The following is a 14,212-nucleotide window of genomic DNA, read 5'->3' as shown; positions in this document are numbered from 1 at the left end:
AAATCTCAATAGGACAAAGGGGGCCTTCGGAAAGCCACACTTTGTCCTGATCTGTTACTCATTTAAATCCTCCTCCACTGAAACTTCAGCCAGATTTCCTCATTGTCTCCATATCTCAGCACCAAGGAAATCTGGATCTGGCAGGCTTGCCAGACATCAATGTTTATTGCCCTCAATCAAAGACTATAGAATTGGCCGGCTTGCAGGCCCCCGGGACTCGCTGACCGCTTGGACACTTCCTATCTCCATAATCCTCTCAAGAATAGGTGGGTGGGTGGGTGGATGATGGATGAATGGATGGGTAGATGGATAGATGAATAGATAGGGAGATACATAGGCAGGCAAGCAGGTCTGGCAGGCAGGCAAACGGACGGACGGACGGACAGACGGATAGGATAGGATAGATAAGATAGATAGGCAGGCAGGCAGATAGACGAATAAGCAGATGGATGGACGGACGGACGGATGGATAGGCAGATACAGGCACAGGCAGATAGTAGGCTTGTTTGATCGTGTTCGTTAATTTCTAAAGTCGTTATTAATTCGTATTTAAATTAGCTTACGATCCAATATCGAGCCACGCAGGAATAGTGTGAAGAGTAATTAAGAATCGAAACAATTTTTCCAAATTTTCGTAATTATTTCATAATTATTAAGACGGGAAAGAAGGAGAGAAAAGGTGCCAGCGTTGCCTTTCCTCCCCATCCTCCTCCTCCTGGAGATATTTTATTATCTTATTACTTATTTTATTATTTATTTTATTATTTATTTAATTAATTATTTAATTATTATTTTATTATTTATTTTATTATTTATTTTATTATTTATTTTATTATTTTATTATTTTATTATTTTATTATTTTATTATTTTATTATTTTATTATTTTATTATTTTATTATTTTATTATTTTATTATTTTATTATTTTATTATTTTATTATTTTATTAATTTTAAGCGATTTTAATTTGTGTTTTTACTAACTTAATGTATTTTAATTTCATCCTGAATTTCAGAAGTTCCCCCTGTCCCGTTTGGAGGTGTTTTTAGTGCATTGCACAATCGTGTCCGCCATTAATGAATCGATTCGTAATTAACGAAATTTCGTAAATTTCGAAATTTTGGAATCTTAAATTTCAGAAGTCCTCAGAAATTCAAAACGCTGGCGCCCCTTGGAAACGAAGCGAGTTTAGAACCAATTTTTTTCTTGATCAAACAAGCCTAGCAGATAGGTAGGCAAGCCTAGGGAAGGGTCCAGAAGATTTCACCTCACTTTCTTCCCCTGTGATCATTGGATTTTGGAAAAATTTGCCTTGTTTTGGAAACAAAGATTAGAAATAAAGCTTCAGTGGAGACCCCTTTTCCCCATGAGAACTCTTTCAGGAGTGGCTAAGCTGGCAGAAGCTGGGGCTAACAGTGGGAGCTCACGCCGCTCCCTCAATTAGAACCTGCAACCTTTCGGTTAGCAGTTTAACACACCGCACCACCGGGAGCTATCCTGCAAATCTCCTGGGAAGACAAGCGGACAAACGTCAGTGTGCTGGAAGAAGCAAAGACCACCAGCATTGAAGCGATGGTCCTCCAACATCAACTCTGCTGGGCCGGCCACGTTGTCCGGATGCCTGACCACCGTCTCCCAAAGCAGTTGCTCTATTCTGAACTTAAGAACGGAAAACGGAACATTGGTGGGCAGGAAAAGAGATTGAAAGATGGGCTCAAAGCCAACCTTAAAAACTCTGGCATAGACACTGAGAACTGGGAGGCCCTGGCCCTTGAGCGCTCCAGCTGGAGGTCAGCTGTGACCAGCAGTGCTGCAGAATTTGAGGAGGCACGAGTGGAGGGTGAAAGAGTGAAACGTGCCAGGAGGAAGGCGCGTCAAGCCAACCCCGACCGGGACCGTCTTCCACCTGGAAACCAATGCCCTCACTGTGGGAGAAGATGCAGAGCAAGAATAGGGCTCCACAGCCACATACGGACCCACAAGGAAACCCATAATGGAAGACCATCTTACTCATCCAACGAGGGATCACCTAAGTAAGTAAGTACTGTCCACCTAAGCAATTCAAAAATATTTGTGAGCTGTGAGTAGAGAAATTAGGGACTGCTTGAGCGGGGAGGTATTTTACGGCAGCAGAACGAGGAAGTACCAGAAAAATAGTAGCATGAGCGAAGTTTTCCCTTGCTTTCTGCACCCCTTCATAACAATAAGACGTACCTGTTTGAGTCTGGATCGAGCTCGTTGTCGGAGGCATCGCTGACGTTTGGGATTCTTTGTATAGGATCACAGTCGCCCTTCCTCGTTGCTCTGGGAGCCATCTTCTTTGTGCGTTTCACGCAGATCAGCATCCCATCCCCGGCATCCAGATAGTCCTCCTGAACAGAGATACAGGCTATTAGCAGGAAGAGTCCTTCAAGCCGTGTTTTCCCATTGGCGTGACGGCTGGCCATGTAGCATAACATCACAGCAGGCTGTAGGCCAGAGTATCTCAACTTGGGGGTCGGGACCCCGGGGGGGGGGGGTCACCAGAAATCATCAGAAAACAGTATTTTCTGTTGGTCATGGGGGTTCTGTGTAGGAAGTTTGGCCCAATTCTATTGTTGGTGGGGTTTGGAATGCTTTTTGACTCTAGGTAAACTATACATCCCAGCAACCACAACTCCCAGATGGCAAGATCTATTTCCCCCAAACTCCATCGGTGTTCACATTTGGGCATATTGAGTATTCCTGTCAAGTTTGGCCCAGATCCATCATTGTTTGAGTCCACAGTGCTCTCTGAAGGCAGGTGAACTACAACTCCAAAACTCAAGGTCAACATCCACCAAACCTTTCCAGTATTTTCTGTTGGTCATGGGAGTTCTGTCTGCCAAGTTTGGTTCAATTCCATCCTTGGTGGAGTTCGGAATGCTCCTTGATTGTAGGTGAACTATAAATCCCAGCAACTACAAACTCCCAGATGGCAAGGTCTATTTCCCCCAAACTCCACCAGTGTCCACATTTGGGCATATTGAGTATTCGTGCAGAGTTTGGTCCAGATCCATCATTGTTTGAGTCCACAGTGATCTCTGGATGTAGGTGAACTACAACTCCAAAACTCAAGGTCAATGCCTATCAAACCTTTCCAGCATTTTCTATCGGTCACGGGATTTCTGAGTGCCAAGTTTAGTTCAACTCCATCGTTGGTGGAGTTCGGAATGCTCCTTGATTGTAGGTGAACTATAAATCCCAGCAACTACCAACTCCCAAATGTCAAGGTCTATTTTCCACAAACTCCACCAGTGTTCACAATTGGGCATATGGAGTATTCGTGCCAAGTTAGGTCCCGATCTATCATTGTTTGAGTCCACAATGCTCTCTGGATGTAGGTGAACTGCAACTCCCAAACTCAAGGTCAATGCCCATCAAACCTTCCCAGTATTTTCTATTGGTCACAGGATTTCTGAGTGCCAAGTTTAGTTCAATTCCATCATTGGTAGAGTTCAGAATGCTCTTTGATTGTAGGTGAACTATAAATCCCAGCAACTACCAACTCCCAAATGCCAAGGTCTATTTTCCCCAAACTCCATCAGTGTTCACATTTGGGCATATTGAATATTCCTGTCAAGTTTGGCCCAGATCCATCATTGTTTGAGTCCACAGTGTTCTCTGGATGTAGGTGAACTACAACTCCAAAAATCAAGCTCAACATCCACCAAACCCTTCCAGTATTTTCTGTTGGTCATGGGAGTTGTGTGTGCCAAGTTTGGTTTAATTCCATCATTGGTGGAGTTCAGAATGCTCTTTGATTATAGGTGAACTATAAATCTCAGCAACAACAAGTCCCAAATGTCGAGGTCTATTTTCCTTAAAGTCCACCAGTGTTCACATTTGGGTATATTGAGTATTCGTGCCAAGTTAGGTCCAGATCCATCATTAGGTCCAGAACCACAACTCCCATGCAGGTGGATCATTCCCAACCCCTCCAGTATGTTATGCTGGTCACCAGGGTTCTGTGTGCCAAGTTTTGTCCACATCTGTCATTTGTGGAAATCACAAAGCTCTCTGGATACAGGGGGAACTACAACTCCCACGCAGGTGGATCATTTCTCCCACCCCCAACCCCTACCATATGTTATGTCGGTCACCAGGGTTCTGTGTGCCAAGTTTCGTCCACATCCATCATTTGTGGAAATCACAATGCTCCCTGGATAGAAGGTGAACTACAACTCCCGCACAAGTGGGTCATCCCCCCCCCCCCCACACACACACACACACATACACACACCTTCAGTATGCTATGTTGGTCACCAGGGTTCTGTGTGCCAAGCTTCATCCACATCCGTTATGTGATGTATGGGATTCAAAATGCTCTCTGGATACAGGGTGAACTACAACTCCTGCACAAGTGGGTCATTCCCCGCCCCCCAAAAAACCCAATATGTTGTTTGCCACTAGGGATCTGTGTGCCCAGTTTGGTCCAGATCCGATGCCTGCTGTATTCAGTACTCTCTGCATAAGGGTGAACTACAACTCCCAGATCCAAGGTCAATGACCCCCGAACTCCTCCTGTTTGCACAGTGGGCCATGTTGGGTCTGTGTGCCAAGTGTGGTCCAGATCCAACGCCAGCTGGGTTGACTGCTCTCTGGATATGGGTGAACTACAACTCCCAATATCAAGGACAATTCCCACAAACCCCTGTGGTATGTTCAGTTGGGTTATGGGACTTTTCTGTGCCAGATTGAGTTGATGAGGGTCACAGTTCACCCACCCATGGATGCAGGTGAACTATAACACCCATAAATCAAGGTCAGTGTCCCCCAAGCTTGTGGTGTATGTTCTGTTGGTCATGGGGAGTCTGTCTGCCAGGGTCCGTCATTCATGGGGGTCTCAGTGGTCTGTTGAAGTTGGAGCTGAAGGTACTGGAAATCCCATCATCCTCCCTCCCCCACACACATGTCTATAGATAACCCTCACAAATAAAGGTCAATGTCCCCCAAACTTCTCTAGTATGTTCTGTTGGTCGTGGGGGGTCTGTCTACCAAGTTTTGCCCAGGTCCGTCATTCGTGGGGGTCTCAGTGGTCTGTTGAAGTTGGAGCTGAAGGTACTGGAAATTCCATCATCCTTGGTCCACCCTCCCCTCCCACACACACGTCTATAGATAACTCCCATAAATTGAGGTCAATGTCCCCCAAACTTCTCCAGTATGTTCTGTTGGTCGTGGGAAATCTGTCTACCAAGTTTTGCCCAGGTCCATCATTCGTGGGGGTCTCAGTGGTCTGTTGAAGTTGGAGCTGAAGGTACTGGAAATCCCATCATCCTTGGTCCACCCTCCCTCCCCCACACACATCTATAGATAACTCCCATAAATCAAGGTAAATCTCCCCCAAACTTCTATTGATCATGGGGAGTCTGTCTACCAAGTTTCGTCCAGGTCCGTCATTCATGGGGGTCTCAGTGGTCTGTTGAAGTTGGAGCTGAAGGTACTGGAAATCCCATCATCTTTGGTCCACCCTCCCCCCCCCCCCCCACATGTCTATAGATAACTCCCATAAATCAAACTTCTCCAGTAAGTTGGTCGTGGGGAGTCTGTCTGCCATGTTTCGTCCAGGTCCGTCATTCGTGGGGGTCTCAGTGGTCTGTTGAAGTTGGAGAAGGTACTGGAAATCCCATCATCCTTGGTCCTCCCTCCCTCTCCTACACACGTCTATAGATAACTCCCATAAATCAAGGTCAATATCCCCCAAACTTCTATTGGTCATGGGAAGTCTGTCTACCAAGTTTCATCCAGGTCCGTCATTCGTGGGGGTCTCAGTGGTCAGTTGTTGAAGCTGAAGGTACTGGAAATCCCATCATCCTTGGTCCACCCTCCCTCCCCCACACAAACGTCTATGGATAACTCCCATAAATCAAGGTCAATGTCCCCCAAACTTCTCCAGTATGTTTTGATGATCGTGGGGAGTCTGTCTGCCAAGTTTCATCCAGGTCCGTCATTCGTGGGGGTCTCAGTGGTCTGCTGAAGTTGGAGCTGAAGGTACTGAAAATCCCATCATCCTTGGTCCACCCTCTCCCCACACACACACGTCTATAGATAACTCCCATAAATCAAACTTCTCCAGTATGTTGGTCGTGGGAAATCTGTCTACCAAGTTTTGCCCAGGTCCATCATTTGTGGGGGTCTCAGTGGTCTGTTGAAGTTGGAGCTGAAGGTACTGGAAATCCCATCATCCTTGGTCCACCCTCCCTCCCCCACACACGTCTATTGATAACTCCCATAAATCAAACTTCTCCAGTATGTTGGTCGTGGAGAGTCTGTCTACCAAGTTTCGTCCAGGTCCGTCATTCGTGGAGGTCTCAGTGGTCTGTTGAAGTTGGAGAAGTTACTGGAAATCCCATCATCCTTGGTCCACCCTCCCCCACACAAACGTCTATGGATAACTCCCATAAATCAAGGTCAATGTCCCCCAAACTTCTCCAGTATGTTTTGATGATCGTGGGGAGTCTGTCTACCAAGTTTGGTCCAGGTCTGTCATTCATGGAGGTCTCAGTGGTATGTTGAAGTTGGAGAAGGTACTGGAAATCTCATCATCCTTGGTCCACCCTCCCTCCCCCACACACACGTCTATAGATAACTCCCATAAATCAAACTTCTCCAGTATGTTGGTCGTGGGGTGTCTGTCTGCTAAGTTTGGTCCAGGTCCGTCATTCGTGGAGGTCTCAGTGGTCTGTTGAAGTTGGAGCTGAAGGTACTGGAAATCCCATCATCCTTGGTGCACCCTCCCTCCCCCCCCCCCCCACGTCAATAGATAACTCCCATTAATCAAGGTCAATGCCCCCCAAACTTCTCCAGTATGTTTTGATGGTCGTGGGGAGTCTGAAGTTACTGGAAATCCCATCATCCTTGACCCACTCCGCCTCCCCCACACACATGTGTATAGATAACTCTCATAAATAGAGGTCAATGTCTCCCAAACTTCTCCAGTATGTTGGTCGTGGAGAGTCTGTCTACAGAGTTTGGTCCAGGTCCGTCAAATCGTGGGGGTCTCAGTGGTCTGTTGAAGTTGGAGCTGAAGGTACTGGAAATCCCATCATCTTTGGTCTACCCTCCCCCCCACACACACACGTCCCATAAATCGAGGTCAATGTCCCTCAAACTTCTATTGGTCATGGGGAGTCTGTCTACCAAGTTTCGACCAGGTCCGTCATTCGTGAGGGTCTCTCAGTGGTCTGTTGAAGTTGGAGCTGAAGGTACTGGAAATCCCATCATCTGTGGTCCACCCTCCCCCCCCCCCACACACACACGTCCCATAAATTGAAGTCAATGTCCCTCAAACTTCTGTTGGTTATGAGGAGTCTGTCTACCAAGTTTCGACCAAGTCCGTCATTCGTGGAGGTCTCAGTGGTCTGTTGAAGTTGGAGCTGAAGGTACTGGAAATCCCATCATCCTTGGTGCACCCTCCCTCCTCACACACACGTCTATAGATAACTCCCATAAATCAAACTTCTCCAGTAAGTTGGTCGTGGGGAATCTGTCTGCCATGTTTCATCCAGGTCCGTCATTCGTGGGGGTCTCAGTGGTCTGCTGAAGTTGGAGAAGGTACTGGAAATCCCATCATCCTTGGTGCACCCTCCCTCCCCCACACGTGTCAATAGATAACTCACACAAATCAAACATTTCCAGTATGTTGGTCGCGGGGAGTCTGTCTGCCAACTTTCGTCCAGGTCCGTCATTCGTGGGGGTCTCAGTGGTCTGCTGAAGTTGGAGCTGAAGTTACTGGAAATCCCATCATCCTTGGTACACCCTCCCTCCCCCCCACACACGTCTATAGATAACTCCCATAAATCAAACTTCTCCAGTATGTTGGTCGTGGGGAGTCTGTCTACCAAGTTTGGTCCAGGTCCGTCATTCGTGGAGGTCTCAGTGGTCTGTTGAAGTTGGAGCTGAAGGTACTGGAAATCCCATCATCCTTGGTCCACCCTCCCTCCCCCCCACACACTTCTATAGATAACTCCCATAAATCAAACTTCTCCAGCATGTTGGTCGTGGGGAGTCTGTCTACCAAGTTTCGTCCAGGTCCGTCATGCGTGGGGGTCTCAGTGGTCTGCTGAAGCTGGAGCTGAAGGGACTAGAAATCCCATCATCTTTGGTCCACCCTCCCTCCCCCACACACACGTCTATAGATAAATCAAACTTCTCCAGTATGTTGGTCTTGGGAAGTCTGTCTGCCAAGTTTGGTCCAGGTCCGTCATTCATGAGGGTCTCAGTGGTCTGTTGAAGTTGGAGAAGGTACTGGAAATCCTATCATCCTTGGTCCACCCTCCCTCCCCCACACACACGTCTATAGATAACTCCCATAAATCAAACTTCTCCAGTATGTTGGTCATGGGAAATCTGTCTGCCAAGTTTGGTCCAGGTCCGTCATTCGTGAGGGTCTCAGTGGTCTGTTGAAGTTGGAGCTGAAGGTACTGGAAATCCCATCATCCTTGGTCCACCCTCCCTCCCACACACACACATCTATAGATTACTCCCATAAATCAAACTTCTCCAGTATGTTGGTCGTGGAGAGTCTGTCTTCCAAGTCTCGTCCAGGTCCATCATTCATGGGGGTCTCAGTGGTCTGTTGAAGTTGGAGAAGGTACTGGAAATCCCATCATCCTTGGTCCACCCTCCCTCCCACACACAAACGTCTATAGACAACTCCCATAAATCGAGGTCAATGTCCCTCAAACTTCTCCAGTATGTTTTGATGGTCATGGGGAGTCTGTGAAGTTTGGTCCAGGTCCATCATTCATAAGGGTCTCAGTGGTCTGCTGAAGTTGGAGAAGGTACTGGAAATCCCATCATCCTTGGTCCACCCTCCCTCCCCCACACACACGTCTATAGATAACTCCCATAAATCAAACTTCTCCAGTATGTTGGTCGTGGGGAGTCTGTCTACCAAGTTTGGTCCAGGTCTGTCATTTGTGAGGGTCTCAGTGGTCTGCAGAAGCTGGAGCTGAAGGTACTGGAAATCCCATCATCTTTGGTCCACCACCCACATACGTCTATAGATACATATATGACCCACCACATCTACAGAGCTGATGGGATTTTCCTATCAACCCCTTGGGACCCATCTCATTCTAAGTAGGAGGAGACCTATGGTACACATACATATGGTATACACATACATGTGGCCACCAGTGGTACGATGCCACAAGCCCAATGGTCCACCATGGCTTTCTTTGTTTACCTGCTGCGAAGGGGAGCTCTCGGAGAGCAGTCCCAGGAGCCGGACTTGGCCCTTGGGCTCATAGATGGTGCCGGGGGTCCGCGTAATGGGGTCGACCGCGGCTTTGACGCACGCGTTGGTCAGCACCGACCGGCGATGAGGGTCCAGCATGGCCCCCACGACGACAACGTGGAACGGGAGTGGCGGATGCTGTCCTTTCGGTTGCCGGGGCGACGGGATTCTGAAACAAAGCATCCTAGACGGTTGCTACGGAAACCTTTGGCCATACACGGGATGGAAAGTCATGGATCCTAACCAAAATCCTAACTTATTTACTTCGGCAATCCCTCGTCGTCTGCGTAGGATAGTCTTCCAAGGTCAGTGTCCGTAAGTGACCGTGGAGCCCTATTCTTGACCTGCATCTTCTCCCGCAGTGAGGGCATCAGTTTCCACGTGGAAGGCGGTCCCGGTCGGGGTTGGCTTGACGCGCCTTCCTCTTGGCACGTTTCTCTCTTTCGCCCTCTTCAAATTCTACAGCACTGCTGGTCACAGCTGACCTCTAGCTGGAGCACTCAAGGGCCAGGGCTTCTCAGTTCTGTGTCCATGCCAGAGTTTTGAACCCATTTTTCAATCTCTTGTCCTGCCCTCCAACATCCTGTTTTCTGTTCTTGAGTTCGGAGTAGAGCAACTGCTTTGGGAGACGGTGGTCGGGCATCCGGACAACGTACAGCGCTGCTGGTCACAGCTGACCTCTAGCTGGAGCACTCAAGGGCCACGGCTTCCCAGTTCTCAGTGTCTATGCCAGAGTTTTGAACCCATCCTTCAATCTCTTTTCCTGTCCTCCAACATTTCGTTTTCCGTTCTTGAGTTCGGAGTAGAGCAACTGCTTTGGGAGACGGTGGTCGAGCATCCGGACAACGTACAGCGCTGCTGGTCACAGCTGACCTCTAGCTGGAGCACTCAAGGGCCAGGGCTTCTCAGTTGTGTCCATGCCAGAGTTTTGAACCCATCCTTCAATCTCTTTTCCTGCCCTCCAACATTCTGTTTTCTCTTCTTGAGTTCGGAATAGAGCAACAGCTTTGGGAGACGGTGGTTGGGCATCCGGACAACGTACAGCACTGCTGGTCACAGCTGACCTCTAGCTGGAGCACTCAAGGGCCAGGGCTTCTCAGTTGTGTCCATGCCAGAGTTTTGAACCCATCCTTCAATCTCTTTTTCTGCCCTCCAACATCCTGTTTTCCGTTCTTAAGCTCAGAGTAGAGCAACTGCTTTGGGAGACGGTGGTCGGGCATCCGGACAACGTGACCGGTCCAGCGGAGTTGGTGGTGGAGGACCATCGCTTCAGTACTGGTGGTCTTTGCTTCTTCCAACAGACTGACATTTGTCTGCTCATCTTCCCAAGAGATTTGTAGGATTTTTCGGAGGCAGCGCTGATGGAATCGTTCCAGGAGTTGAGTGTGACATCTGTAGACAGTCCACGTCTCACAGGCGTATGGTAGGGTTGTGTATATTTTTGTGTATATGTGTATATGTGTGTGTTTGCGTGTATATTAGGCCTGTGTAATCCATGATTCTAAATAGTTGTAAAGTACTTACCAAACTAAAGTTCTGGTGGTGAAAATTTCAGAACTCTAACAAAACTTTCAAAATTTAATTATTATTTCATTACTGATGATTTTAATGACAGAACCAATTAGGAATTGCCATTTATAATGAAATTTTGAGAGTTTTGTTAGAGTTCTGAATTTTTCACCACCAGAACTTTAGTTTTGTAAGTACTTTAGAACCATTTAGAACCATGGATTACCCAGGCCTTGTGTGTGTGTGTGTTTTTATTTATTTATATTTCAAACTTATTTGCCGCCACTACCCTAGGGCTCGTGTGTGTATATATTTGTGTATATATGTGTGTTTGCATGTATATTAGGCCTGCGTAATCCATGATTCTAAATAGTTCTAAAGTACTTACAAAACTAAAGTTCTGGTGGTGAAAATTTCAGAACTCCAACAAAACTTTCAAAATTTAATTATTATTTCATTATTGGTGATTTTTATGACAGAACCAATTAGGAACTGCCATTTATAATGAAATTTTGAGAGTTTTGTTAGAGTTCTGAAATTTTCACCACCAGAACTTTAGCTTTGTAAGTACTTTAGAACCATGGATTACCCAGGCCTAATGTGTGTGTGTGTATTTTTATTTATTTATATTTCAAACTTATATGCCGCCACTACCCTAGGGCTCGTGTGTGTATATATTTGTGTATATATGTGTGTTTGCATGTATATTAGGCCTGCGTAATCCATGATTCTAAATGGTTGTAAAGTACTTACAAGACTAAAGTTCTGGTGGTGAAAATTTCAGAACTCTAACAAATTTTTCAAAATTTAATTATTATTTCATTATTGGTGATTTTTTATGACAGAACCAATTAGGAACTGCCATTTATAATGAAATTTTGAGAGTTTTGTTAGACCTCTGAAATTTTCACCACCAGAACTTTAGCTTTGTAAGTACTTTAGAACCATTTAGAACCATGGATATCCCAGGCCTTGTGTGTGTGTGTGTGTGTATTACCCTAGGGCTCGTGTGTGTATATATTTGTGTATATATGTGTGTTTGCGTGTATATTAGGCCTGCGTAATCCATGATTCTAAATAGTTCTAAAGTACTTACAAAACTAAAGTTCTGGTGGTGAAAATTTCAGAACTCTAACAAAACTTTCAAAATTTAATTATTATTTCATTATTGGTGATTTTTATGACAGAACCAATTAGGAGCTGCCGTTTATAATGACATTTTGAGAGTTTTGTTAGAGTTCTGAAATTTTCACCACCAGAACTTTAGTTTTGTAAGTACTTTAGAACTATTTAGAACCATGGATTACCCAGGCCTAATGTGTGTGTGTGTGTATTTTTATTTATTTATATTTCAAACTTATATGCCACCACTACCCTAGGGCTCGTGTGTGTATATATTTGTGTATATATGTGTGTTTGCATGTATATTAGGCCTGTGTAATCCATGATTCTAAATAGTTGTAAAGTACTTACCAAACTAAAGTTCTGGTGGTGAAAACTTCAGAACTCAAAACTTTCAAAAATTATTTCATTATTGGTGATTTTAATGACAGAACCAATTAGGAATTGCCATTTATAATGAAATTTTGAGAGTTTTGTTAGAGTTCTGAAATTTTCACCACCAGAACTTTAGCTTTGCAAGTACTTTAGAACCATGGATTACCCAGGCCTTGTGTGTGTGTGTGTGTTTTTATTTATTTATATTTCAAACTTATATGCCGCCACTACCCTAGGGCTCGTGTGTGTATATATTTGTGTATATATGTGTGTTTGCATGTATATTAGGCCTGCGTAATCCATGATTCTAAATAGTTGTAAAGTACTTACAAAACTAAAGTTCTGGTGGTGAAAATTTCAGAACTCTAACAAATTTTTCAAAATTTAATTATTATTTCATTATTGGTGATTTTTTATGACAGAACCAATTAGGAGCTGCCGTTTATAATGAAATTTTGAGAGTTTTGTTAGAGTTCTGAAATTTTCACCACCAAAACTTTAGTTTTGTAAGTACTTTAGAACCATTTAGAACCATGGATTGCCCAGGCCTTGTGTGTGTGTATATATGTGTGTGTGTGTGTGTGTGGTTTTGTGCATGCGTTGTAATGTATTTTATAATGCCATTTATAATGAAGTTTTGAGAGTTTTGTTAGAGTTCTGAAATTTTCACCATATTTTTTGATTTTTTTTTTTTTTTGCTTTTTAAGTCTCTTCCGTTGTGTTTTTCAGTGTTTTTATGAATGATGGTCACTCATTGGCCTGATAAGTGTCTTGTGTCCAAATTTGGTGTCAATTCGCCCAGTGGTTTTTGAGTTATGCTAATCCCACAAACGGACATTACATTTTTATTTCTATTTCTCACCTTTAAATCGTTATTTTAATGTGCAAAAAATGTGTCTGAACATCAAAAGACAGATCAATGGGACATTGAATGGAAAAGCCACAAAATTTGACATGAAGTAGACCAATGAGAAGAAGGCACCAGGTCAAGGTCACGCTCTACACCAAGCACAGACCAACTTGGGCCCTCCAGGTGTTTTGGACTACAACTCCCACAATTCCTAACAGTTTCAGGCTCTTTACTTTTCCCATAACTCTTTCCTATAGTGTACATCAATCAGAGAGGAACTGATCAGCAACTGAATAGACTGGAGGGGTTTGGAGGACTGACTCAACAGGATGGAAGTTGTAGTTCACCCTGAAGCAAGGCAGAGGACTCTGACCCCCTTCAATAATGCTTGAAATCCAACTTCAAACCCCTCCAATTCTGTTCATTTACTATTGAATTCCTGTTTACTGTGTGCCGTAGGAAAAGGTTAAGGGAAAAGGAATGGGCATGAGGGTGTTAGGAATTGTGGGAGTTGAAGTCCAAAACACTTGGTGGGCCCAAGTTGGCCCAGGCCTGCTCTACACTATACAACAAATGCAGTTGGACACCACTTTAACTCCCCATGGCTCACTGCTATGGAAGTTGTACGAGGGTTGAATGAAAAGTAATGCCTCCACCTTCCTAACTCGTCAATAGATGCCAGTTCTGGTATGCGGCAGGTACTGGCTTGTTCAGTAGACTCTCCTCTATAGTTCCATTTTGGCAGGAAACCTTAGGATTGAATGGTTGGGGTGTTAAAATGCGAAGTATGGAACCCTGCGTAGACGGTCGGTCAATGCAACTTAAGCACCGTATGTGGCAGGTACTGGCTTATTTAGTAGATGCTCCTCTACAGTTCCATTTTGGCAGGAAACCTTAGCATTGAACAGTTGTGTTGTTACAGTGTGAAGAATGTAACCCTACGCAGATGGTCAGTCAATGCGACTTAAGCAACGTATGCGGCAGGTACTGGCTTGTTGAGTAGACTCTTCTCTACAGTTCCATTTTTGTGGGAAGCCTTAGCATTGAACGGTTGTGTTGTTACAGGGTATGGAACCCTGCGCAGACAGTCGGTCAATGC

The 14,212-nt window shown here is 45.1% G+C and overlaps 1 protein-coding gene across 1 annotated transcript in view; it reads right to left on the bottom strand.

Annotated features, from left to right (window-relative positions):
* TSGA10IP (testis specific 10 interacting protein) overlaps window positions 1-9,470 on the bottom strand; it is a 31,347-nt gene extending 21,877 nt beyond the window's left edge. The window contains exons 1-2 of the mRNA XM_060758548.2: window positions 9,207-9,470; window positions 2,213-2,370 (exon numbers count right to left, since the gene is read on the bottom strand). Coding sequence (XP_060614531.2) covers window positions 2,213-2,370; window positions 9,207-9,440 — 392 coding nt within the window. The 5' untranslated portion in view covers window positions 9,441-9,470. The remainder of the gene's footprint in view (window positions 1-2,212; window positions 2,371-9,206) is intronic.
* Between the last annotated feature and the right edge of the window lie 4,742 nt (window positions 9,471-14,212).

Source organism: Anolis sagrei, chromosome 12 (assembly GCF_037176765.1).
Source record: "Anolis sagrei isolate rAnoSag1 chromosome 12, rAnoSag1.mat, whole genome shotgun sequence".
NCBI classification, from domain to species: domain Eukaryota; kingdom Metazoa; phylum Chordata; class Lepidosauria; order Squamata; family Dactyloidae; genus Anolis; species Anolis sagrei.
The sequence above is the reverse complement of the archived record's forward strand: the minus strand, read 5'-3'. Positions and strand labels throughout refer to the sequence as shown.